Source organism: Ictalurus punctatus, chromosome 24 (assembly GCF_001660625.3).
Source record: "Ictalurus punctatus breed USDA103 chromosome 24, Coco_2.0, whole genome shotgun sequence".
NCBI lineage: Eukaryota > Metazoa > Chordata > Actinopteri > Siluriformes > Ictaluridae > Ictalurus > Ictalurus punctatus.
In genome coordinates, this window is record NC_030439.2 from 2,167,860 (window position 1) to 2,194,744 (window position 26,885).

The 26,885-nt window shown below is 42.5% G+C and overlaps 2 protein-coding genes, 1 long non-coding RNA gene and 1 other non-coding gene across 4 annotated transcripts; 2 read left to right on the forward strand and 2 right to left on the reverse strand.

Annotated features, from left to right (window-relative positions):
• Positions 1-4,360: 4,360 nt before the first annotated feature.
• LOC128629039 (aurora kinase A and ninein-interacting protein-like) lies at positions 4,361-6,370 on the reverse strand. The gene is made up of 3 exons (XM_053675135.1): positions 6,085-6,370; positions 4,737-4,899; positions 4,361-4,660 (listed from the first exon to the last, which is right to left on the reverse strand). The coding sequence occupies exons 1-3, from the start codon at positions 6,181-6,183 to the stop codon at positions 4,635-4,637; spliced, it is 288 nt and encodes a 95-aa protein (XP_053531110.1). The 5' UTR covers positions 6,184-6,370; the 3' UTR covers positions 4,361-4,634.
• A 1,742-nt stretch (positions 6,371-8,112) lies between these two features.
• Positions 8,113-12,365, forward strand: LOC128629051 (uncharacterized). The gene is made up of 3 exons (XR_008393370.1): positions 8,113-8,516; positions 10,624-11,787; positions 11,972-12,365. It is a non-coding gene; the product is annotated as an uncharacterized LOC128629051 (long non-coding RNA).
• Positions 12,366-14,417: 2,052 nt separating this feature from the next.
• trnal-caa (transfer RNA leucine (anticodon CAA)) lies at positions 14,418-14,531 on the forward strand. Its single transcript has 2 exons — positions 14,418-14,455; positions 14,486-14,531. It is a non-coding gene; the product is annotated as a tRNA-Leu (tRNA).
• Positions 14,532-15,231: 700 nt separating this feature from the next.
• Positions 15,232-18,179, reverse strand: LOC128629033 (E3 ubiquitin-protein ligase TRIM35-like). The gene is made up of 6 exons (XM_053675107.1): positions 17,923-18,179; positions 17,438-17,533; positions 17,115-17,345; positions 16,949-16,971; positions 16,744-16,862; positions 15,232-16,237 (listed from the first exon to the last, which is right to left on the reverse strand). Exons 1-6 carry the CDS (start codon positions 18,151-18,153, stop codon positions 15,693-15,695), a joined length of 1,245 nt encoding a protein of 414 aa, XP_053531082.1. The 5' UTR covers positions 18,154-18,179; the 3' UTR covers positions 15,232-15,692.
• Between the last annotated feature and the right edge of the window lie 8,706 nt (positions 18,180-26,885).

Sequence of the window (26,885 nt, forward strand, 5' to 3'; positions counted from 1 at the left end):
CCCACTCCATAGACAACACACTCTCCCTGGCAAGACTAGATCGCTTTTATGGTTTTAAACATCAGCTGACACTTTTTACTAAATGTTTTATTGTTCCAGTGGGCCTCTCTGATCACAGCATGGTGCAGTGTATCGTCAGTAAAGAAAATGTAAAACCAAAAAGTGCTTACTGGCATTTTAATACTGCACTTTTTGAGGATACTAATTTTAGAGAATCTTTTATTTATTTCTGGAATGTTTTTAAATATGAAAAGATGGCTTTTAGTTCTATACAACAGTGGTGGGATGTGGCCAAAGCTCAAATTAAAGCATTTTGTCAACAGTACACTCTTAATGTCACAAGAGACATTGTCAGATCTCTGAGAGCCCTGGAGACTGGAATAGTGGAACTCCAGTGTTTGGAGACCGCAGGAGATCGAGGGCAGGTTGAAGCCCTCAAAAGTAAAAAAGCTATAATGAATGACCTGTTGGGCATCACAGCACAGGGGGCGCTGGTCCGCTCACGCTTTAAAAGCATGAATGAGATGGATGCTCCTTCTAAGTTCTTTTTTGGTCTAGAGCAGAAGAATGAACAGAAAAGATTCATACATGCTGTGCGAACAGAATCAGGAGATCTTCTGTCAGATCCCGCTGAAATTCACAAGCAGACAGTTAGCTTCTACTCGAAGCTGTACAGCAGTGAGCAGTCAGGGGCACAGACAGTAGAAGAGAGCTTCCTTAAAGACCTGCCAAAACTCTCAGAGCATGTGGCCAGCGATCTGGACATAGAGCTAACTCTAGCAGAGCTCTATGAAGCTCTCCAAGGGATGGAGAATGGAAGGGCGCCAGGCATAGACGGTCTCCCTGTAGAGTTCTACAAAGCCTTCTGGACAGTTATAGGGCAGGATGTGGTAGAAGTGTTGCTAGGCAGTGTGAAGGGAGATGAACTCCCATTGAGCTGCAGGAGAGCCGTCCTGACCCTACTGCCGAAAAAGGGAGACCTGACGCATTTGAAGAACTGGTGCCCGGTCTCACTGTTGTGCACTGACTACAAGCTGCTCTCAAAAGCACTAGCTTCAAGACTGACTAAGGTAATGGAGCAAATCACTCACCATGACCAGACGTACTGTGTACCCGGCAGGTCTATACTTGATAATATACATTTAATTCGTGACATTTTGGACGTCTCCAGGCTATTGGGCTTAAAGACTGGCCTTATTTTTCAAGACCAGGAAAAGGCTTTTGACCGGGTTGAACATGAATACTTGTGGAAGGTGCTGGAAACCTTTGGTTTCAACCCAGGTTTCATAGCCATGATCAAGACTTTGTAGAGTGAAATTGCGAGTGTACTGAAGGTTAATGGTGGTTTGTGTGCCCCTTTTAGAGTCTACAGAGGTATTAGACAAGGCTGTTCTCTGTCAGGCATGCTGTACACCCTAGCGTTTGAACCTCTTTTATGTAAACTGAGAAATAAACTTTCTGGTTTTAAGATATCTCACTCCAGCGCTTCTCTGTGTCTCTCAGCATATGCAGATGACCGAGTCGTAATGCTGGGAGCACAGACTGATGTGAATATTTTAACTGATGTTTTAAAAGATTTTGAGAGTTTATCATCTGCCAAGGTCAACTGGGCCAAAAGCGAAGCCATTTTAGTTGGAGAGTGGGGTGGTGGGCAGCCCACATTACCAGCTGGTTTGGTGTGGAAAAAGGGTGGTTTTAAGTACTTGGGTGTTTATGTGGGCAGCACTGAGATTTTAACTAAAAATTGGGAAGGTGTCTTTGAGAAGGTGAAGGGCAGACTGAGCAGGTGGAAGTGGCTGGTCCCAAAAATGTCTTACAGGAGACGAATGCTGATCATCAACAACCTGGCAGCATCAACCCTGTGGCACAAGCTGGCATGTGTGGATCTGCCACCAAACCTGCTCTCGAACATCCAGGCCCTGCTAGTGGACTTCTTCTGGGACAGACTACACTGGATCCCTCAAAGTGTCCTTCACCTGCACAAGAAGGGGGGTCGCAGGGGCTGGTCCACGTAGGCAGCAGAACTGCAACGTTTAGACTCCAGTTCATCCAGAGACTCCTCACTGGACCCAGGAGTTTGGTATGGAGAGCAGCAGCCTGTAGACTGTTATAGAGAGTAGGAGGACTGGGGTTGGACAGAACTTTGTTTTTAATGGACACAAGAACACTAGACTTTGCTGGATTACCAGTTTTTTTTTTTATCGTGGGCTTTTTAAAATATGGAACCTTTTTAAAAAACAAACCAAGGGGTGCAGAACACCACACTGGCTGCTGGAGGAACCCCTGGTTCATGGTGGGCAATTTAACATCTCTGGTGTGACCACTCCTTCATTATCTAGGGTTCTGGTCTCCTCAGGGATTGTGACACTCCGGCAGCTGGTGAACATCACAGGGACAGACCTGTCACAGGCTGAGGACTTAGCAGCACACCTGGTACTATGGTCCCTACGCGTTGTGAATAAGCTCCTACATCTCTGGAGGTCCACCCTAACGTCAGAGGAGCGTGCTCAACAAAACAAGCGAGACTGGGCCTACAGAGGAAGAACCTTTTCCCCAGCTGGGCATCGCTCCAGACCTAGATGGGTGTGGGGGCCCCTCCTGGAGTTCAGAGGTGACATGAACATTGAGACAGTGTCCGGTAAGCTTCTGTACAAAGCCTGCGTGAAAGTTTTAAATAAGAAAAAACTGAATGGGAGGGTGGACACCCCATGATGAAGTGTACTGGGTTTTAATGATGAGTTAACGATGATTTTCATGCGTTTATACATTGCTCCAGGTTGCAGCTATTGTTTCTGTTTTTAAAACAATGACTTGAGGTCATTTTATGTGGATTTTACTTTTCAGATTTTTATCTTTGGTTTTAAGCATGTTAGAAGAACCAGATTCAAGTGTCAGCTGATCAAGTTGACCAAAAATGGCGATATAGCCGAGCAGAAAACACAAAGTGGCACAGAACACAGACTGCGATGCCGGAAAAGTTCTCTCCAGACTGATCAAATCCCGGATTCTGATGGATTTGAACGTTTACAGTAGTATGGGAGACGTGGAGATGTTCAAGGCGGTGTGGTGCTGCGAGGAGGCTCTGTGTTCTGTAGTGGAGGGAGAACTTTGTTTTACGCCAGCATTAGGCTGATAATGTTCTTAACGACTATCCGTTGTTGCGCTGACTTATTTATTTATTTTATTTATTTATGGTTTTTCTTTTTAATGCTCCTTTAAATATTTATTTATTTATTTATTTATTGCGTCACCTTTGACTTTAATGTGTATAGTGTGACGTTTGATAAATAAAGGATTGTAAAAAGTCAAAAGTCTCTCGCTCCCTCCAAGGGTTCTCTCTCTCTCTCCCTCCAAGGGTTCTCTTGCTCTCTCTCACTCTGTGTGTGTGTGTTGCATGCTGGGAGTGTGTGTGCGGAGTACGGAGTGTGTTTCTGAGAGCGATTTAAAAAAAACAGTTGTTTATTTCTGTTACTTTCTTAATTTTTCCTTTGTGTTTTTCCTTTCTTTTCCCTCGTTACTCGACTGAAATTAGAACATGTACAAAAGTTTCTATCGTGTGCCCGGGAGAGTTTAGACCCTGGGATGGCGTCTATACCCGGGCAAACACCACCTAAACTAACACTCCGAAATGGGTGCAGGTGTGTACCAGAGCCTGGAGTGACGGTAGATGACTTACTTGTAGTTATGGGAGAGCAGGTAAGATTTGATCATGTAGTTTCAGCCTCACAGATGAGAGAATACACCTCTTGACCAAATTAGAGACTTTATAAGACAACAACATACAGAAGACTTTATCATCCTAGTGGGAGGTTTTAATTGTACTCTGGATTTTACACAGTGTAGAAACAGTGTGAAACCCCATGCAAGTGTTTAACCAATGTTATTAAAAATCTAGACTTATCTGATGTATGGAGAGAACATAACATGATCACACGTCAGTGTACGTGGGTAAAGATCAGTAACGAGAAGATCCCTGCTGCATGGCTGGATAGATTATATGTATCACGCAATGTGAGGAATAGAGTCTTAAAGTCAAAAATCTTCCCCACCTCAATGTCTGATCATAAACTAGTTACCTTGGAGTGTACCCTACGAAAAAAACGCATAAGAGTTGTCATTGGCATTTCAATGTTAAATTACTAGAAGATAGAAGTTTTTATGAAACTTTTAAGCTTTTTTGGGACTCATGGAGGAGCAAGCAGAATTATTATGAAAACTACATTCAATGGTGGGAAACAGGGAAGGTACAAATAAGACATTTCTGTCAGCAATTTCATCATATTCTATGTTCTGTATAAAAAAAGTCATTGGAATGTTTTGAAAGAGAAATTATTGGCATAGAATAAAAAGGACTCTGTAAACCTCAAAGATCTAACTTGCTCAGCTCGATTCTAAAAGAATGAGTGGAACAAGCTCTTGTAAGAAGTTGGTTCTTAACAATGAAGGACATAGATGCTTCCACTTCTTTCTTTTTTAACCTGGAGCATACGGAAGGACAAGAGAAATTGATGTACTGTTTAAAGGATTGTAATGATCGAGACACCTCTGACCAAATGGAATGCACAAAATTCCTGTGGATTTTTACTCAAATTTATACACCACTGAGGAAGGGGAGTAGAAGACGTTCCTGATGGTCATGAAGAGCTGCGGTCATCTGCATCTAAGGGCAAGAAATAATTTTGTTGTAAATAAGCATTCAGATAAACAGGTAAAAAAAATAATCTGTCTTACAGTACCTTTTCCCTTTTTACTCTGTGGAAGAAAGAATGAGGAGATGGTGCTCTGTTTCGTCACAGGCATTTCCATCTTGGTTTGGGTAAAATTCAGAGCCACTGCCATGCTGTAGCCTCCGGACCGAGCCAGTGGATTCAGGAGTTTAGATATCGGTCGTGCCAGTTTCTGTTAGAAAGAAACCCTTTTCAAAAGATTGCTTACATTTTCACGCCGAAGGTGCGGCATTTTTACACCAGGCGCACTTATTATTGAGTACACAGCAAATACTGTGATTAAATATATATACACCGCCGCTGATTCATGAAGCACAGCCAGGAGGTCCGTGATATTTTTTTGTTGATGTTCTCACACTAGTGCACAGGTTCGCAACCCAGCTTTTAAAATTAAAAACTTAATTTTAGTTTTTTTCTGCGCACACAAGGCATTCGTATCGCTTCATAAAAATTGGGATTAAACCACTGGAGTCACGTGGATTACTTTTACGACACCTTTATGAACTTTCCGGAACTTGAAAGTTTTGGTTACACAGACTGTATATGGAGGGACGGAAATCTCCCAGGTTTCATTAAAAAACGTCTTGATTTGTGTTCTCAAGGTGAACGAAATTCTTATGGGTTTGGAACGACATGAGGAGGAGTAACCGATGACAGAATTTTCATTTTGGGGTGAACTATCCCTTTAACTGTATGACTTGCGGTCACTACATATTACACACGAGGTTAATATAAGACATGTATAGTATTTAGATACTCTAAATATACACATAAAAAGGTACCAAACTGTACTTTTCCTTGAGCTAATACCATCAAACCTACATCTTTTGTATGTGTTTTTTCACCTTCACCTTTTTCACCCTCATAGAATTTGTAATGGTTTTAATGGCAATTGTATTGGTTTCAATGGAAACTGTAATGGTCCCTGTGGGTCTTTACTGGTAATTTGTTGCCTTCAAGTGGTGGCATGTTATGTCTAGTGGATACCATTACGGACCAGTAGTGGTAATGGTTTTAATGGTTAGCTGATGGTTTGTAATGGTATTTGTACTGGAAACCATTAGAATTTCAGTGATGGTTTCTATTGTTTTTTGTGTTTCTTTTTTCACAAGGAACATAATTCGCCCTCAAATAAATGATATATGTAGATATATATCATTATTTATTGTTTTTAAACAACTTTTTCCCAAGGTAACAGATACATAATAAAGGGTAGATACATACAGCCTTGATGGTATCACTATAGCAACAAGGAAAGGACAGTGTGATAGATTAGGATTTGTGAGAGAGTAAGAATGTCAGTGGGGTGATACTGATCTGTAAAATCAATGTTAGTGTGTGGAAATTTAAAACGTACTCTCTGTTTCTTCGCCCTTAGTTCATCAGCGTCCAGCCAAACTCCACACTCCTGCTCTGAGGAGAGAGCTTTACATGTCTTACTCTTACTGCTCTTCATGTTTCTTCTTCACCTCACACCACCCAGCAGTGGCAGCTTTTCTACCCCGTTAACCTTCAACAGAAAAAGATTTACTCACTGAGCAGTCTTACTCATTTTCTGCGCAGATAAGCAAACTTAATCTGTCTAAAAACAGAGCAGTAGTAGGTCTGACCAAATAAATAAGCTAGTAATAGTGCACTCTAGTTTTCCCGCCCAGTATTTGTTTGAAAGTCTTCGGGGTTGCCAAGTTCTCCAAAATTCCTCTTCTTTTTTCTGTATACTTTTACATCCATTCTGTGGTATTGGCGCCCTCTTCAGCCTATTAGGCTATAACAACATTAATTGAATATGCACCAGGGGTGGAAAATATTCAAATTGAATACTTGTACTCTAATTTAATTACATTTCCAATTAAAAAAAAAACAAAAACGTTTTTTAAGTAAAAAATTATTTTTGTTTCTTAATGGTATATCTTATGTAGGAAGGAACTGTTCCACAACCTTCCACGCTTAACCCCGGGCATAAAGACTTCTTAGAAGCTGAACTCACATACAAAGAAATCACAGCTGTGGCACTGGAACTATCTGTGGGCCATACACCTGGAGTTGACAGCCTGCCTGCCGAATTTTACGAGGCTTTCTGACCCGTTCTTCCACATGATTACTTCAGAGTTCTTCAAGTAAGCAATACTGAAAAAGATCCTTCCTAAGAGCGTTCAGCGTGCGGTTCTGACACTGCTTCCTAAGAAGTGGGATTTAACACTCCTAAAGAACTGGAGACGTGTGGCAGTGTTGTGCACAGATTACAAGATTATCTCCAAATGCTTGGCAAACTAAACTAAATGAGGTGCTGATTAAGATAATAATGTGATTAAGGTGTTTACATGATCTTAATCTGAAGGTGTTTACATGGGTCACTTTTACAATACTCCTGTCATGTTCCCGTTTTACATGTTATAGAACATAATTAGATGAACAGCCCGCGTCATTACGTCGCCGCGCCACGCCGTCCGACGTCCCTCCAGAATTTCACGTATCAATATACAGTACGTCTTCGTTATGGTACCGTATACAGTTTTGGGTGTTTTTATTTAATTTTTTTACGAACGCTTTAAGTGCAGTTAATTATTTGTCATGCTGTATGTGCTAATAGACAACTGCTTGAAGCGGTGGGTGTGTCCCAAATCACGTAGTTACCGTCTATATAGTAGCCAAGATGCATGTATTTTTCCCCACTACAGGCCTATAGTAGGAAAGTATGCGATTTGGGACGCAGCCGAACTCTCTTGTTCACCGTAAAACGTAAAACTGCCGTGTGTGATCGTGTCCTGTCGCAAAATGCGGTGAAAACTCCCACATGACGTTCATAATGTGATTAAGGTGTGTACATGTCTGTAATACACGTCCATAATGCGACTAAAACAGGAGTACTCCACCTGTCTTAATTCGATTATTGCTTACTTCGATTATGACCTTAATTAGATTAAGGTAAGTAAAAATTGCTGTTTACATGGTAGTTTCTTCATTAGAGTATGGTCTTATTCGGATTAAGAGTGGATTATTGTTGTCCATGTAAACGCAGCTACTGATGCTACTTTCATGATAAAAATGGCTGGTGGCCTGAGTACTGCTGTGAAAGCCCAGAGGGGGCGCTGTCCCCTCTCGGGTCAACTCTATAGCATATTCATTGAGCCTTTGCTACATAAACTTAGAAAAGATCTAATGGGTCTACAAGTCAATTTTCCAATCTCCCAACAACCAGTTAAACTATCTTCATATGCGGATGACGTCACGGTCCTAATTAGAGGTGAAGGTGATGTTGAAGAGGTAAAATGCGCTCTTGAGTGCTATGGAAAGGCATTATCATATAAAGATAACTGGCTTAAAAGTGACGCTGTGTGATGTGGCAGAGTCACTGTGAAAGTCCATTACTTCCCGGTGGCCTGCATTGGGGAAGGGCAGGTTTTAAATATCTGGGAGTTTTTGGGGGACAAATGAGTATAGACAACAAAATTGGGAGGGCCTGCTGGAGAAAATACGTGCGCGACTGTCTCGTTGGAAATAGTTGATACCGTTGTCATACAGGGGAAGGGTGCTGGTATTTAACAACCTCATAGCCTCTTCCCTTTGGCACAGAACAATGATCCTGCAGCCTCCAGAAGATCTCGTGAGGCAAATACAGAGATTGGCTAAAGGCACCAGTGCTGTATCTACCCAGACAAGAAGGAGGACAAGGCCTAGTAGATGTTGGGTCCAGAGTGAAGACATTCAAACTCCAAGTGGCTCAGAGACTTCTCTACAGGCAGGATGTGAGCTGGGCTGGGATAGCGTGCACCTTACTGAGGAAATCAGGTAATATGGGCCTAGATTGGCACTTGCTCTTGATGAATGTTCTAGCAACTGTTTGAAAAAGTAGGTTTTTAACATGATTAAAAATGGTGAACAGAATAAATCTCACTGTGGGAAAAGTGTAAATCATTGGATTCTGTAGGACTCTACTTCTGTAGAGGTAAGATTCATGGCCACCAGAAAAGTTGCCAAAAAACTATAAGCATATTTGAACATTTTGTTATCTTTTGAACATTAGGTGGCACTGGCCCCAAACCTTTAGGGTTCCCTCAGAATATGGTGCTAATGACACATACCAAGTTTCATAATGTTATGCCAATGCATTCGAAAAATACAGTATTTTATAGCCAGAAATAGCCGACATGGTAATACTGGGTATCAGTCGACCCGGTATACAGTACTGAATCAAATAAGACCAGTCTCATGATTTTTGGCAAAGCTAGTCAGAAGTTGTAAGCCAAAAAATGTATTTCTTGACCAGTAGGTGGTGCCTAGTACGTGTAAATGTCCAAGTACCCTCAGGTCATGATTTTGATGATAAGTACCATGTTTTGTCTTAATACTCCCAAGCATTGCACAGATATAGCCTCCTGTCCATTTTGGCATGCTTGCCATCTAATTCGCTTCTGCATTACTCGAGAACGGTTTAATCAACTTAATTTCCATAGGTTTTGGTTGGGATGGACTGGCGATGATCTCATTCGATGTTGGTGAAAATCTGAAAAATTATCTAGAAGGAGTTTGAAAAAGAATGTTTTTTTTTATTATTTTTTTTATATATATATATTTCAAAACGATGGGCAGTAATTTTGGCTGACCATAGCATTATTGGTAACATTGTTCTTGGCACTACCCAAGGATTCTATCAAGACCAGTAGCATGACAATAGGCAAATGTAATCAAAAGCTATTAGCATTTATTGATATTGCGTTATAATCTTTGACCACAAGGTGGGGTTGTCCTGAAACTTTATGACTACCTTCAGGATATGGTGTCACCCATTTTCGTAACAATACACCAAGGTGTTTGTAGAATACAGCATTTGGCATCTAATTCAAAATTGCCAACACAAAATGGCTGACCTAAAAAAATGTCTAATCATTCGACTCAGTATGGTGTGATATCGACAGTATCGACTTTTGTACAGCTGGTGCTATCGTACTAGCCTGCCCTTCATACAGGAAGCCTCAGTCCTCTTATGATTATTGTTAATTTCTTCTTGTGTTTTATTTGACCAATTGCATAGGTTGCTGTTTTGTTTTTTTAATAATTCTTGGCAAGTCTTTTTAACTTCAAATAAAATTTTTGTATGGAAACCCATGCCTCTTGCCTGTTCTAAGTGAATTGTAGTTGTGTGCCTTTGTTTGGGTTTTCTTCCACGTTCCCTCGGGGTGGCGTAATCATTACAAACGAGCCACTTGTTACATAGGTAAAAGGAGTCGCTCTGCTCCCACAGGCTCTAGTGAGGATACGCGAAGATTGTGCTACATCTGCTACTAGTAGCAGTGGATTTACCAGCTCGACTGGTTCTCGGAGATGATATTTCTGATGGATGGCACTCCTTGTGAGGTTCACCTTCATAGGGATCTATTGTCTGAAGCCAGAGGGCTGATTTATGACCCTTGGTTGGAACTTTGGAAACTGTGAGTCTGGCCCCTGAGCGGCACCAGCTCATAGATTCCAGTCTCTCAACCGAGGTTGTAGAGACCATGTTAAATGCTAGGAATGTCACTGAGACCCAGTAAACTACGCAAAGGCTACAGTCCTGGAGTACTTACAGGAACGTTTCGTTTTTGCCTCGACAAAGGAGGAGGAAGCTGCAAGTTCTTTTGCTACCCCATGATTTTAGTGGGGTTTTTGAAAGTATATATAGTTGTCTGTACTGTAAAAAAGGTTTTACAGAATGAACAGCTCTTAACTTGTATGTGTACATATGTAACTTGGTTGGCTGCTCCCTGGTGGGTTCTTTATGTATGAAGCCATGTCATCAGGCCCGTGTGACTGAGCTTTGTACCTTACAGAAGTTGTTCAGACTGTGGTTCAGATCATCTGCATTTTATTCCTGAGACAACTGTAAAATTAAGTGGCTGCGTATTTCTCGTTCACACAGTGGCTGCAGGCATATTACATGCACATCCGGCCAAGAGCGATCAGGAGTGACCTGAACTGTGACAGATTTTTTCCTTTCGTCAGCTGGCACGGCTTTGCTCACAGTTTCAAACGACCTTGGTGTGCTCCACAAAGCGCACGTACCTACACAAATCGACGTACTCGTGCGATTGTTCACTTTCTTTACAGAAATATCAGACCCCATCATATTACAATTAACATTCCGTGTAACATTTTCTTTCTGCAGTTATGAAAAAAGCTGGAGAGAGTGCACACTGGAAAGCTTTTTAAGAGCCACCACTCGTCAGGCAGGAAGTGCGGCAGAGTCAGCAGCAGCTAACCCGAAGGACACGGAGAAGGAGGCCGTGTCCTTTCACCTGGCCTATGACACTGCCGTGGCCAGACTGCGCAGAGTACCGACACCACAGGCTGTAGCCGCCACGGCTACATTGCTGGACTCCTTGGCAGGGTAGGGTTCGTCATCTTACACAGACATGAAACATCACAATTGCTGCACAATTAGTGTATTTGCTGTTCAACTAATTTCGAATGTCAACACATACCTTCTTTCCTTTTATAGCTGTGACACCGACCGGTATCCTGGTCCGTCAGTCACAAAGTCTTTTGACTTTTCAGACTTTTTAAAGATGTTTCCGGCGTCGGCAGACAGCAAACCACCCACCAAACAGGACAGGTTAAAGGCGGGGTTTCCGGGGATCGTGTCTTCTACGACAAGTGGCGTGCCTCCCAAAAGGCCAAAAGAATGGAACTGCTGCTGTGCAAGTACTCTGATCCATAAATACCACATTGACTAACAAAATGAATAAATATTTACTTTGACAATTGAGCAAAACTATGGTCTCCACCCACAAGCTCAAGTCATTTCTGTTGTGATTTGTTCCTGTCGATAACTGCCGTGTGACTGCAGTTGTTTTATTCTTCGTTCTAGTGTCCTTTATCCGAAAACCACGAGAAAGCAGAGTGAAATGCAGGATTGTGAAGGAGGGGTGGAAGAACAACTGTCCGAAGCCAGCGGACATTTTGGCGGCATGGAAACCAGCCACCAAACTTGTCATCGAGACTGATGAGGACCTCTGCCAGAACGCGTCTCAGCAGACGTGGAAAGGCCTGGCCCTCAAAGGTTTTGGTGGAGAGAAAGGGCTAGGTAACAAAACAACTTTCTTGTTATTTTAGTAACGAGGGGAGAAGTTGTTATTGCTTAAATTATGGTTTTGCTATTTGTAATTTACCTTACAACCTAAAAGAAAAAATAAAAACAAAACACTGCTTGTAAACCTGTTGACTTCGTCCTTGTCATCTGATGCATATTGTTTTGCTCTCTTTTGCAGGAGTTGTTGCAACCCAACCCTTTTCCAAGGGTGACATCGTGTGTGATGACCGTGGGAAGGTAATCACAGCTGCCCAGGGAAAAGTCATGATGCAGAATCTACAGGATGAAGCACCAGAGTACCTGTTTTTCTTCAGGACCGGGCAGAGGCATCTCCGCATCGACGCCCAGACTTTTCCCTGTGAATGCCACCCCTGTGCAGACACTGTGGGCAGAAGACTGAAGCATTCATCCAAGCAAGCCGACCTGTGTTCTAAATAAAAACAGCTTTTTTTACTTAAATATACTTGCCTAAAACGTTTTTTTTTTTTGGTATCAGTATCCTGCCTTCCTGACCAATCATTAATAAAGTTTATCTATATATTACAGGGTAAACTTAAATTCTTGTTATAAATATAATTAAATTAAATTCTTGTTTTAAATAGCTCTCTCTCTCCCTCTCTCTATCTATCTCTCTCTGTCTAGCTCTCTCTCTCTCTATCTATCTATCTATCAAGCTCTCTTTCTCTCTATCTAGCTCTCTATCTATCTTAATATTTAAATAAGAATGTATATCGATAAAATAAAATTGTGTTGAAACCGCGTGTGTGTGTGTGTGTGTGTGTGTGCGCGCGCTACAGGAGATCAATAAAGGTACGTCTTATCTGAATCGTGCTCTTTATAACTTTATTCAACTTCTGAGCTCCTGCGGTTTCTCTGCCTCAGTTACTTCACTCGAGTTTATAATCGCTTTCAACCAAACGCTCTGTTGAACTTTCTGCCATGTTTTCTCTGTAAGGTGGAAGCTATAGGGTCCTGTCTTTCAAAAAAAACAAAAAACTGTCTTTCCCAAATCAGGGCACTGTTGTTTATAATTAACAACAATAGCCACCTAATAATGTTTTATCAGATTTCCTTCAGTCTTTGTGTCTTTGACAAACCCAGGCCTACAACCTTTCTCATTAGAGATCTGCAGTGTCCCGTACACATTCTGTGCACCAGCCACGTTGTTGAAGATCATTGCTGTCAGTGAAATTGCTAACATAAAGTTCTCTGGGATCACAGTGTTGCAGCAAAGTGACTACAGTATTCCGCCATCGAGCAATACAATTTCACAAACCATGCCGTGTATTTTGGCGTGTGGGAGATGTTCCATACTGTTTATCTGCTGAGCAAACCCTATTTCTATTGGAGAGACCCTTCTGCTATTTGAGCAGAAATACCCCATGAGCCACACTGACTGCGTCTGCTCTTCCCCTGTCTCTTAGCCTGGGAACACAACTCTCATAGCACTGCTATACTAACAAGATTTAATGGATTATTGTCAGATCAAATAATACGACGGGCTCAGATTTAGTATATGAACAGTCTGGGAGCTCCTCTACTATACTGTGCTTATGGGATCTATAACTTCTGGAACATTTCACAACTGTGTCTGGTCCAAGCTGCACTGCAATCATCTGGCAGTTCCTCCACTTGGTGAACATTTTATACAGAATTGTTAGTGTCAGGTTCTTCCTGCACAGATGAAATGTTTTCTTCAGAAGTGTGCATCTGTGGTACGCACAGCTGAGAGAGATCAGCGGTTGTAGGCAGCATTTTTCTGTAGATGTTGAACTGAGCTGCTAAACTGACCTGCGAGGTGAAACTGACCCAAAGGACAGAGCTGTAGTGCTGCATGAATGTGATGTGCTCTGGATGTTCCGGACAAACAAAAAGAGAAAAGAAAGGATTATATTTTCCAGCTGCGGTATTTCCAGAGGTGGGAAGTAACACTCTATATACAAAAACAATGTGATCTTAAGAGTAGGTTTAACTGGCCGTACTTATACTCTTACTCAAGTTCATTTTTAATTACAGAAATGTACCTTTACTTCTCTACACTCGGTGGCGTTCCTGCGTTATTGTTAAATAGTAATGAATGTATGTAGTTTTAATAATTAGTTTATATCTCGTATATTGAGGTCGCGGTTCTCGCCCTACGCTGCAGTGTCTGAATGCGCACGCAACAACCCTCACTTTTATAACGGCTCAGTCCTGGAAGATGATGACCGACGAAGCGAGCGCGTCGATACACACGTATATTTATTCTTATTTGCTTCATTTATAATGTTAAATTACTTTAGTATACTTCTACCTCTCTGTGCTGCTGTAATATGTGGATTTCCCTCTGGGATTAATAAAGTGATCTATCTATCTATCTATAATCATGTGAAAAAACAAGTACACCCCATGGAAATGGTTTAAAAAAAATTTAAAAACACAAGCAGTGATAACCCTCTTCTCTAAACATTTAAAAAGCTGACATGGTAGTTATTGAAGATCTTATTAAAAACTGGGACAGAATCCCTTTCTCCAATGGTCAGAGTATTGTGCACTGTGATGTATTCACTCTGTTTCAGGTCAGCAAGTCTAATGAGTGTGTTTGTAAACAGGTGGAAAAAAGGGAGCGAACACACAGCTGTAGTGTCAGGATGGCTGAGCGGTCTAAGGCGCCAGACTCAAGGTTCAGACCTTCTCCCTGGTTAAAGGAGGATTCTGGTCTCTAAATGGAGGCGTGGGTTCAAATCCCACTTCTGACAGGATTTTATTCCCTCTAAAAACCCCCATGTGTGAATATTAAATGAATGAAGTTAGGATTCTAAAATGTATTTTGTACGTATGCAGTAAATTAAAGATGAAGACACTCAACACTGGAGAAGTTTAAATGAGAGGGAACTTATTTATATGTGAGGTTCTGTGCTGAGTGTAGTAGTAGTTCAGAATGTAGCTTTCAGATAAATGCTGATAAATACACACATTAAGAGGAGTTGTGGATCTCCTCAGGATGTCATTTGTGTTTTTGAGGGTTGGAGATGATTTAATTCTTGGATGATCTCTGTGGAAATATGGATGAATAACATGACACTTGAACAGAACGTGTGGTTAAATGACTCTAGAGAACGGTATTATTATAAAATTGTTGTTTTTAGCCCCTTTAATGTCTGACTCTCTCCCCACCACTCTCTCTTCCACATCCGCCCCACATTCTCACTGTGAACAAAGTGATTTCATTTCATTCTGAATCGCATTTTAAATTGTGAATCGGCACCTAATGCAGGATTAACGTACAGATCCATCTGATCTTTACACAAGCACAAACTGCTGGTGGAGGGAAACTTAGAGCTCGATTTGAATTCTCCTCCACTGCACAGTTTCACACAACACACACATCCAGCTAAACATTTCACCCAGGATTAACAGCATAGCGCTAACAATACAAATACAGTAAAGACACCAGTCTTCAAAGCCTCAGTTTATTTACAGTGATTTAAATTCAGGAATAAAATGTAATAATCTAACTCATAGAGATCTACATTTACACATCATTCTGTGGTTTATTTGTTTCTGGAAGCCCTGAACTGAACATTGTGGGGAAAATGTACTATGGAGTTATTTGAACTTTATCACATTATTTTTATTTAATAATTCATTATTTCAACACAGTAGGTCGTTATTTTCACTTAAAAAATTTCATTTAATAACTTGGAATTTCAAGGTATATTAATATTCCAGATATTATCTTATTATTTTGAGTTTTCACATTATTTTGATGTAATTGTTAAGGTGAGTCGAAATAATAATATAACACTTCAAAATAAATTCCACAATGAAGAGTTCAGTAAAAACAGACTTTCACAGAGAACATGAATCTTTTCATCAGCAATATTTCATTAATGAATTGGAATAAAACAATATCAGCTCTAACTGATCTGATTCACTCTTACAGAGCACTGAAGTGGGAGGATCTTTACAGGAGATTTTTTACAAGCAACTCTTATAAATGGCAGTAATTTATCAGTAAATGTGTGTGTGAAAGTGTGTATGTGTGTGTTAGTGAGAGGGTCAGAGAACGACAGCTTTCCTCTGTTCCAGTCCAGCTGCACTCTGATCCTCTGGAGATTCTGTGTTACTGAGAGGAGAGTGTCTGGCTGTGGTGTAGAACATGTTCTATATTTACCACCAGAATACCACACACACCAGATTCCACTTCTGGAGAATATCATTCCCTTCCTCTGAGCAGATTCTGTCATCACACCCACATCCCACAGTGTACAGTCTCCTACTTCAACGTCCCAGCAGTGTGTCCCTGAGTTAAAGACCTCAGAGCCCAGGATACACCAACAACCATGAAATCTCTCTGGATTATCAGGAAGCTTCTGTTCCTCATCACTGCGTCTCACACTGGTCAGATCATCAGATACAATGAGGAGAGGGTCAGCAGTGTTGGGGTCCAGAGTTACAGGTGCTGAAAACACACACACACACACACACACACACACACACACACACACACACACACACACACACACACACACATATTGGAGCTAAGCTAACTTAAGCATTACGTTAGTATGGAACTAGCTAACATTAGCCTAATCCAAAGAGATGATAACTGTGATTACAATATTAATGAATAAACATATATAACCGGGTGTATTTAAATTACAAATGTAAACAATCTTTATAAGAATTGTAAATCTAAAACTTTTGTAATCCATTTTTACACTCGCGCTTCAACCACTGAACAGTCTGACGCATCAGAAGCCTTTCAAAATAAAAGTTCCCTTATATTACATTACATCAGTTCAAAAGGTGACCACATATGTGTGTAATAATAATAATAATAATAATAATAACAACAATTGCAAAACATTACACAAAAGAAACATCACTATAAAGACCACTTTAATGTAATTAACAAAGGCAGAGAAACAGAAATAAAGAAAGAAAGAAAGGAAGGAAGATTCTTACTGCATTGGACCGCGTCCTGCATCTTCTCCCAGACTCTGAACTTCAGGTTGTCCAGATGTTTTGCCACATGGATCAGTGGTCCTGAAAGCTCCTCTGGATGCTGCAGTGTGCACTGAGCTCTGCAAAAACATTCAGGAGTCAGTGCTGCTGTGGGTTTGGAGTCAGAAACACAGAGAACGAGAGAGACAGGAAGCACATCACTCACCTTCTCACTGTGGCCTCGTAGTTCTGTAAAACAACAAAGCAAATATCAGTGGATCTGATTGACATTTTTACACCACTGAAATGTGACGTTTCTGATGATGGAAAGAAGTTTTACTTTCTCACAGTATAAAATCTCACAGTATAAAAACTGACTAAATGATCCTCACTTGTAAGAACGAGACGTCTTCGGCTCTCATCTCCTCTTCTACGCCTCTGATTGTGTCTGAAAGAGATGATATGTCTCTGCTCAGCTTCTCAATCTTCTCCTTCATCATCTGACTCTTCTGCTCCTCTTCCTCTCTCAGTGCAGCTATCCTGGCTGCCTCTTCATCTCGTAGAACCTGGTGAAGCTTCTCAAACTCCTCCTTAATCTGCCGCTCTGTGTGTTGGGCCTGAATCTGCAGTGAAGAGGAAATCAAATGAAATAGAACTGATTCTGCAGTGATGCAAAATATCATTCTAATATCAAACCCATCTTATTGATTCTAACCTTTATATGTTCTGCAGTCTGACTCCAGTGCAGTTTACAGTCTTTAAAGATCTTCAGTTTCTCCTGTAGGGGCTTCAGAGCAGTTTTCAGCTCCTCCTGGAACAAATCAACACACTGCATGGAGACTCTGTGTTTAGTAATAGCTGAATTCTCTCTTACAAGCACTCATTAGAGCTTTTCAAATGCACCAAGTACAGAAGAAACAATGAAAAGTGTAGACTTATAGGATGTGGGTTTATTGGTGTACACTGCTTTAGTCTAACATGGAAGATCTGCTCCTGTTTATACAGGAGACACTTCAGATGCTGAAAATCTGAAGATGATGGAATAGCAGACTCACATTTGTTATTATTTACTAAATTTATCACAAGGCAATTATCATTTATTATTGAATTATTACACTGTGTTTATATTGAACCTGTAGATATTGATATGTAGAATAAACTCTTTTTTACATGTACCTTTTACAGGAACGTTTTATTTACCTTACAGTCTGTTAATGCCTCATCAATGGGGCAGAATTTATGGTTGGTGTGTATTTTTGAATCCCGACACACCACACACACCGGCTGTTGATCATCCAAACAGAAGAGTTTGAGTTTCTCACGGTGCAGACTGCAGACTGTTTCAGACGCTGATGAAGATCTCTGACTTCTCTCCTGTAAGAAAGTCTCACACAGGTTCTTTAAGGCCAGATTTATGGGAGGCTCCTCCATAGACGACTTCCTCCTACAAACAGGACATTCTCTGGATCGACAATATCTTAAAACCATCTTTATGACACAAAACAAAACTACTAACATATGCAAGACTTTTGATAGCACGTTCACCTCACACCTCCAGGGTTGAACATTTCACAGAATGTTCCCTATGGACTTGGCGATGCACTAGAAATCCATTAGGGTCTCCCCACACAGGTTCAAATCCTGCCGACTACGACTGAAATTTGACAAACTGTGAAGCATTTCCTAATCCGGGTATGTTTCTTTAAACAACAGGAGTCCCGTTACATCTGGCGTAAACCAAACACAGAATTCCACAAAAAGAACATCATACCTACAGTCAAGCATGGAGGTGGCACTTGTGGGGATGCTCTGCTGCTTCAGGGCCTCGGCAATAGTCAAGGAAAACATGAATTCTGCTCTCTATCAGAAAATCCTAAAGGAGAATCTCCAGTCTTCAATCCCTAAGTTGAAGTACAAGCAGAACTGGATGATGCAGCAAGACAATGATCCAAAGCACAGGAGTAAGTCCACCTATGAGATTAAAGTTTTGGAGTGGTCTAGTCAAAGTCCTGACTTGAACCAACTGAGATGCTGAGGCAGGACCTTAAACAGGCAGTTCATGCTCCAAAACCCTCCAATGTGTCTGAACCAAAGCACTTTTGCAAAGGAGAGTGGGCCAAAATTCCACCCGCTCCATATCTGACAACCTATTCATTAGAATTAAAAGCCATTATCTTAATGGTGTTTTCATTTAAAAAATTAATGTCAGAAGAGGGATTTGAACTCACGCTTCCATTTAGAGACCAGAATCCTCCTTTTACCAGGGAAAAGGTCTAAACCTTGAGTGTGGAGCCTTAGACCGCTCGGCCATCCTGACACTACAGACGTGTTTTTTGCCCTTATACCCACCTGTTTACAAGCACAATAAATACACACGCAGACCTGAAACAGAGGTAAATACATCACCGTGCACAGTGCTCTGATCTTTGGAGGAAAGGATTCTGTCTCAGTTTACTCTGGGGGACCCCAGGTATTTTCAGACACTGATGATTTTGGCACGCTCTGATATTGTTGTCAATTTGAACAAATGTAAGCACTATTTTCAAAGTCACATGACTTTTTAGTCTTCAGCACAAGTTCCCCTACAAAAATATCTAAGTAGTATGTGTTTCATGATGTACATTAAATATAAATACGGTGATTTATGTGACGAACCACTTCGGTCATTTCGGCTCTAGCTCTCTCTCTCTAGCTCTCTCTCTCTAGCTCTCTCGCTTTCTCTCTAGCTCTCTCTCTCTAGCTTTCTCTCTCTCTATCTAGTGCTCTCTCTATGTAGCTCTCTCTATCTATCTAGCTCTCTCTCTCTATCTATCTCTCTAGCTCTCTCTCTACCGCTCTCTCTCTATCTAGCTCCCTCTCTTTATCTATCTCTCTCTCTCTCTCTCTCTCTCTTGCTCTCTATCTATCTTGCTCTCTCTCTGTCTAGCTCTCTCTCTGTCTAGCTCTCTTTATCTATCTAGCTCTCTCTCTATCTAGCTCTCTCTCTCTCTCTGTCTAGCTCTCTCTCTCTCTCTCTAGCTCTCTCGCTCTCTCTCTAGCTCTCTCGCTCTCTCTCTAGCTCTCTCTCTCTCTCTCTCTCTCTCTGTCTAGCTCTCTCTCTGTCTAGCTCCCTCTCTCTCTGGCTCTCTCTCTAGCTCTCTCTCTCTCTATATATCTAGCTCCCTCTCTTTATCTATCTATCTATCTATCTATCTATCTATCTATCTCTCTCTCTCTATCTATCTATCTCTATCTATCTCTCTCTCTATCTATCTCTCTCTATCTAGCTCTCTCGCTCTCTATCTATCTATCTCTCTCTCTGTCTAGCTCTCTATCTCTCTGTCTCTCTATCTAGCTCTCTCTCTCTATCTAGCTCTCTCTCTCTATCTATCTCTGTCTCTCTATCTAGCTCTCTCTCTCTATCTAGCTCTCTGTATCTTGCTCTCTCTCTCTCTCTCAATCTAGCTCTTTCTCTCTATCTATGTAGCTCTCTCTCTTTATCTCTCCATCTCTATCTATCTCTGTCTCTCTCTCTATCTCTCTGTCTCTCTCTAGCTCTCTATCTATCTATCTAGCTGTCCCTCTCTATCTAGCTCTCTCTCTCTGTCTCTCTCTTTATCTCTCTAGCTCTCTCTATCTAACTTGCTCTCTCTCTTTATCTAGCTCTCGCTCTCTAGCTCTCTCTCACTCTAGCTATCTAGCTCTCACTCTCTCTCTAGCTCTCTCTCTCTCTCTTTATCTAGCTCTCTCCCTATCAATTTCTCTCTAGTGCTCTCTAGCTCTCTCTCTATCTAGTTCTCTATGTACCTATTGCTCTCTCTCTCTCTCTCTCTCTCTCTCTCTCTGGTGCATGCTGGGAGTTTGTGAGCGAGAGTGGCGTTTATATAGATATATTTCTTTCTTTACAATCTGGAATTTCAGAGCACAGTCACTGGGTGAGCGTGTGATAGTATTATGAAGGAAGCGGTGTTATTAGTGGTTTTTTTGCTGTGGGGAGTGTTTGATCTCGTGGCGCGGTGTAGGGATGGCGGCTCACCTGAGCGGTGGAGCCCGGCCTCTCTCACTCCGTCACGGGGTGCGGTGTGAGGTGAGCTCCGAGGTCTCGGTGGAGCAGGGTCTAATGGCGGTAGGGGAGTTTATTAAATGTGAAAACATTGTGGCGGCATCGAGAATGAGCAAGGCCGTGGTGGTGTTGGTGAAGGAGAGGGAACTCGTGCACCAGCTGACTGAAAACGGAATAAAGGTAAGTGGAGAGCTTTATTCCGTCACTCCGCTGGGGGCTACGACAGTTAAAGTCACGGTTTCGAATATTCCGCCGTTCATCCCTAATGAGGATATCGCGCGGGAGCTGTCTCGCTTCGGTAAAATAGTGAGCGGGGTGAGAACGGTTCTGTTAAACTGTAAAAACCCCGCGCTGAAGCAAGTGACCTCTTTCAGGCGCACAGTGCTCATGTTTCTGAATGAACCCACGCTGGATATTTCATTCAGAGTATGGCATGAAGGAAAATCATACATGTTGTACGCCAGCACTGGGAGAATGAGGTGCTTCGAATGCGGGGACATTGGGCACAAAAAGTTTGCGTGTCCACATAAGAAACATTAAAATATGGAACTTTTTTAAAAAACAAATCAAGGGGTGCAGAACACCACACTGGCTGCTGGAGGAACCCCTGGTGAATGGTGGGAGATTAGATATCTCTGGTGTGACCACCCCATCATTATCCAGAGTTCTGGTCTCATCGGGGATTGTGACACTCCGGCAGCTGGTGAACATCGCAGGAACGGACCTGTCACGGGCTGAGGACTTAGCAGCGAGCCTGGGACTACGGTCGCTACGTATTGTGAACAAGCTCCTACATCGCTGGAGGTCCACCCTAACGTCAGAGGAGCGTGCTCAGCTAATGGACAATGAAACAAGCAAGACTGGACCTACAGAGGAGGAACCTTTTCCCCAGCTGGGCATCGCTCCAGATCTAGATGGGTGTGGTGGCCCCCTCCTGGAGTTCAGAGGTGACATGAACATTGAGACGCTGTCCGGTAAGCTTCTGTACAAAGCCTGCGTGAAGGTTTTAAATAAGAAAAAGCTGAATGGGAGGGTGGACACCGCATGGCGAGCTGTACTGGGTTTTACTGATGATGTTAAACCGGAGTGGAGGGCACTTTACAAACCACTCTTAACCAAAACATTTTCTGACCTCCAATGGAGGATTTTACATGGAACTGTTTCTGTGAATTCTTTCATCTCCATTTTAAACCCTGAGGTCACACAGGAATGTCCGTTCTGTTCACAGAGAAAGACTGTTTTTCATGCGTTTATACATTGCTCCAGGTTGCAGCCATTGTTTGTGTTTTTAAAAAACAACCTGAGGTCATTTTATGTGGATTTTACTTTTCAGATTTTTATCTTTGGTTTTAAATACGTCAGAAAGAACAGGTTTAAGTGTCAGCTGATCAATTTTATCTTTGGTCAGGCAAAAATGTCGATATACCTAAGCAGGAAAAACAAAGTGGCACAGAACACAGACTGCGATGCCAGAAAAGTTCTCTCCAGACTGATCAAATCCCGGATCTTGATGGATTTGAACGTTTACAGTAGTACGGGAGACGTGGAGATGTTCAAGGCGGTGTGGTGCTGCCAGGAGGCTCTGTGTTCTGTAGTGGAGGGAGAACTTTGTTTTACACCTGCATTAGGCTGATAATGTTCTTAACGACTAGCCTTTTGTTGTGCTGATTTTATTTTATTTACCGAATTTATTACCGATATATTTATGGGTTTTTTAATGCTCTCTAAATATTTATTTATTTTTATATTCTGCGGCAGTGAAGAGAAATGATGTAGACAAGGAGAATCACAGTGATGAAGCAAATGTGAAGTTAATGATTGATAATAGGGAGGCACTTGTATATGTGAATATGTACAAAAAGTTGTGTGAAGGAGGAAGAGCTGCAGCAATACAAATACCAACCAGTCTCTGCAGTACATCTTCTGTGCTATGAGTGTGTAATCAGTTATTGTACACTGTGGAGGAGCCAGTTACATTTACTCTTATTACATACATTACATACATGACACTATATAACCAGCTGTAGAATCATATCTTTAGAATCTTTCACCTTTATGTTATTGTGTAGGAAATAAGGTGTGTGCATGTGTGTAGGAAATAAGGTGTGTGTGTTGGAGCACTTCCTCTTCAGTGCAGTGTGAAAGTGATCACAGTTGAGACGTGATGTTTGAGCAGTAATTAGAGAAGAAGAATTCTTCAGGCTTGTGTGTGAACAATATCAACATCATTCTTTATTATTTCTTTCCTATTTCGTGTGGAATCCGAGGTCACAAGGGAGAAGTCAGACCTCGGCACCCCACCCTCGGTTGGAGCAGAGTGAGGTCGTATCGCAGTAGTCAGGAACACGTAAGAAGCCGTTGTCCAGATTGTGAGAAGGTGCTGAAGCTCCACATGGACAATAGTCTAATCTGGTTCAGCAGCGTAGCAATAAAAGCTGACTCCTCCGCTGTGGCCCGTAAGTGACGAGTGTTTAGTGGGAAGGAAATCCATCAGAATTCCTCCTGTAAATAATCAGTGTTGGGAAAACAAATCAGCATGTATCTGTGGAGTGTTTTATTCTAACGCTCGCTTCATTTCTGTACAGCTGCTTTGTGATCATCTCCATCGTTAAAAGCTCTATACAGACCACATGGAGCTGAACTGAATGATGGACAGCTGTGAATTTATTTTTATATCTCTCTCTCTATCTAGCTCTATCTCTCTATCTATCTCTCTCTCTCTCGCGCGCGCGCTCTCTCTCTCTCTATCTCTCCCTCTCTCTCTATCCATCTCTCTCTCTCTCGCTCTCTCTCTATCTCTCCTGGTGCTCTCTATCTAGCGCTGTCTCTCTCTCTATCTATCTAGCTCTCTCTCTCTCGCTCTCTCTATCTAGCTCTCGCTCTCTCTATCTAGCTCTCGCTCTCTCTATCTATCTAGCGCTCTCTATCTCTCTCTATCTGTCTAGCTCTCTCTATCTGTCTAGCTCACTCTCTCTATCTATTTATCTATCTATTTATCTATCTATCTATCTATCTATCTATCTAGCTCTCTCTCTCTATCTAGCTCTCTCTCTATCTAGCTCCCTCTCTCATCTATCTGAATGAATGCCTTTTATTGTCACTATACACATGTACCACACCGTGATACAGTATGTCAGCAGGCTCTCGACGGACGAGCGGTAGAAGGTCAGCAGCAGATCGGGGTCCAGATTGTACTTCCTGAGAACCCTCAGGAAGTGCAGCCGCGTTTGAACCTTCTTGATAACCGCTGTGATGTTGTCCGTCCAGGAGATGTCTGCAGAGATAAGGACGCCAAGAAACCGGAAGGTGTGGACCCTCTCCACACACTCACCATTGATGAAAAGGGGGGCCAGCTCAGTGTTGTGCTTCCTGAAGTCTACAATGAGCTCCTTGGTTTTCTTGGTGTTTTAGAGTCAGATTGTTTTTTGAACACCAAGCTGCCAAGTTCAGGACTTACTCTCTGTAGGCTACCTCATCTCCCTTTGAGATGAGTCCGACCACCGTGCTGTCGTCAGCAAACTTGATAAGATTATTATTGTGGACTGGACTACAGTCATAGGTGTAGAGACAGTACAGGAGGGGGCTCAGCACACAGCCCTGTGGAGAACCTGTGCTCAACGTGTGAGTGGAGGAGAGGTGGGGTCCGAGTCTCACTGTCTGGGACCGGTTGGTGAGAAAGTCCTTTATCCAGGCACATGTGAGGGGGGTGCAAGAGTGACCAATTTGGTGATGAGAATGTCCGGAATTATTGTATTAAAAGCCGAACTGTAATCCACAAAAAGCATCCGGACGTAGCTCTGCCGCTGCTCTAGATGTCTCAACACGGAGTGGACAGCTACGGCGATAGCATCCTCTGTGGATCTGTTTGCACGATAAGCAAACTGATAAGGATCGAAGTCTGGGGGGAGGTAGTCCTTGATGTGCTGAAGAACCAATCTCTCGAAGCACTTCATGATAACTGGAGTGAGGGCCACAGGACGATGATCATTCAGGCTAGTGGTGGGCGACTTCTTTGGCACTGGGATGATTGTGGCTGATTTTAGGCAGGGCGGGATGACTGCTTGGGCCAGGGAGAGATTGAAGATTCTGGTAAAGATGTGGGCAAGCTGGGGGGCACGCGATCTGAGCACCTTACCAGGTACTCCGTCTGGGCCAGCAGCCTTCCTGGGGTTCACTGCCAGAAACATCCGTCTAACATCGTGTTCCCTCACAGTAAGTAGAGTGGTGCAGGAACCAGGAGGGGATGGAGGCAGGGCTGGACTGGTACGGGGGCCAGATGAGGGTGGAGGTGAGGCTGGAGCAGATGAGTGCTGTTGTTGTGATGTTTCAAAGCGAGCAAAGAAGCAATTTAGCTCTTCTGCCAGCATCGCACTCAGGTCTCCTGTTGTCGCATCACGGCCTCTGTAGTTCGTGATGTCTTGTATTCCCTGCCACACCTCCCGTTTATTTTTGCTGGACAGGTGGGACTCTATGCTCCTCTTATGGACCGCCTTAGCTTCCTTAATACCACCTTTCAGGTTGGCACGGGCAGCTCTGTACAGAGCTCTATTACCAGACCTGAAGGCAGCGTGCTTCCCGCGGGCTTTGAGTAGTGTGCGGACCTGTTTGGTCATCCATGGTTTCTGGTTTTGGAAAACCCGGATGTTTTTTCCCACAGTCACATTTCCGATACAGAACTTGATGTAGTCCAGTACCGTTCCTGTTAATGTTTCTAGCTCCTGATGTTCAAACAAATCCCAGTCTGTCTGTCTGAAGCAGTCCTGTAGTTTGCAGAATGCATCGTCAGGCCAGGTGGTAACAGTCTTTATAGTGGTCTTGACACTGCGTCTGAGGGGGTGTAGGCAGGGGAGAGCAGGAGGGAGAGATGGTCTGATGGGCCGAGGTGGGGGAGAGGTATGGCTCTATACGCGTGCTTAATGTTTGAGTAAACATGATCCAGAGTGTTCGCCCCTCTAGTAAAACACTTAACATGTTGATAGAATTTCGGGAGTACAGTCTTCAAGTTCGCCTTATTAAAGTCTCCTGCAATTATGTGAACAGCGTCGGGGTGAGCCCGCTGCTGTTCGTTTACGGTGTTCAACAGGAGAGAGAGCGCCGTGTTCGCATTGGCGTCGGGTGGAATATACACAGACGTGATAATCACCACTGTTAGCTCTTTCGGTAGAAAAAAGGGCCGACATCTTAAGGACATGTACTCGAGGACAGGGGAACAATGTTTATCTATCATTGTGCCGTTGTTACACCAATTCTCATGCACATACATACAGAGCCCCCCCCTCTGCTCTTACCGGAGTCCTCAGTCCTGTCCCGGCGAAGCATAGTACGACCTGCTAGCTGCATGCTAGCATCGGGTATCCTCAGATGAAGCCAGGTTTCAGTAATAATCAAAACACAGCAGTCACGAACGTAGCGATTTCCAGCTAGTTGTAATTCCAAATCGTCGATTTTATGCACTAGGAATCTGGCATTGGAGAGAAACAGGCTCGGTAAAGGTGGCTTGTGTGGTTGTTTTCTTAGCCTTAGCATAATACCGGACCTGCATCCCCGCTTTTGCTTCCTCTCCCTCCTCCGTCTGCGCCGCCTTCTGGACCCGACAACAATCCACGGAGAGCCCGGCAATCTCGCTATGTCGTCTGGGATGTTGTGCGTGTGATGAAACATTCTCGTAATAGGTATGCGGTGTTGGTCCCCAATATCCATAAGGTTCTGACTTGTATAGCGGATGTTCGTGGAAACGATAATGCTCAAACAAATAATACAAAAACAACGATAAAGAGCACTGGAAAGGAGAGCCGTGAGCCGCAGCAACTGTGCGCGCTGCCATCTTGTGTATATATATTGTATTGTATTCTACCCTGCCACTAGGTGGACTTACTACTGATTGGACAGAACTTAGTACAGTGCAGAGTGAGGAGAAAAAAGGTGGGGAACACTAAACAAAGACCACACACACAAGTGGCCAAATCAAAACAAAGTAGTCTTCTTAATTAGATAGGAACACAAAGTCAGCAATAGCAGTGATCTTTCACAACTTGGCGATCTTCAGGATTCACAGTATTCATAATTCTAAAGATGAAAACTACATTAGTTCATTCTTTTCAGTTGTCTTAGATCTTAATTT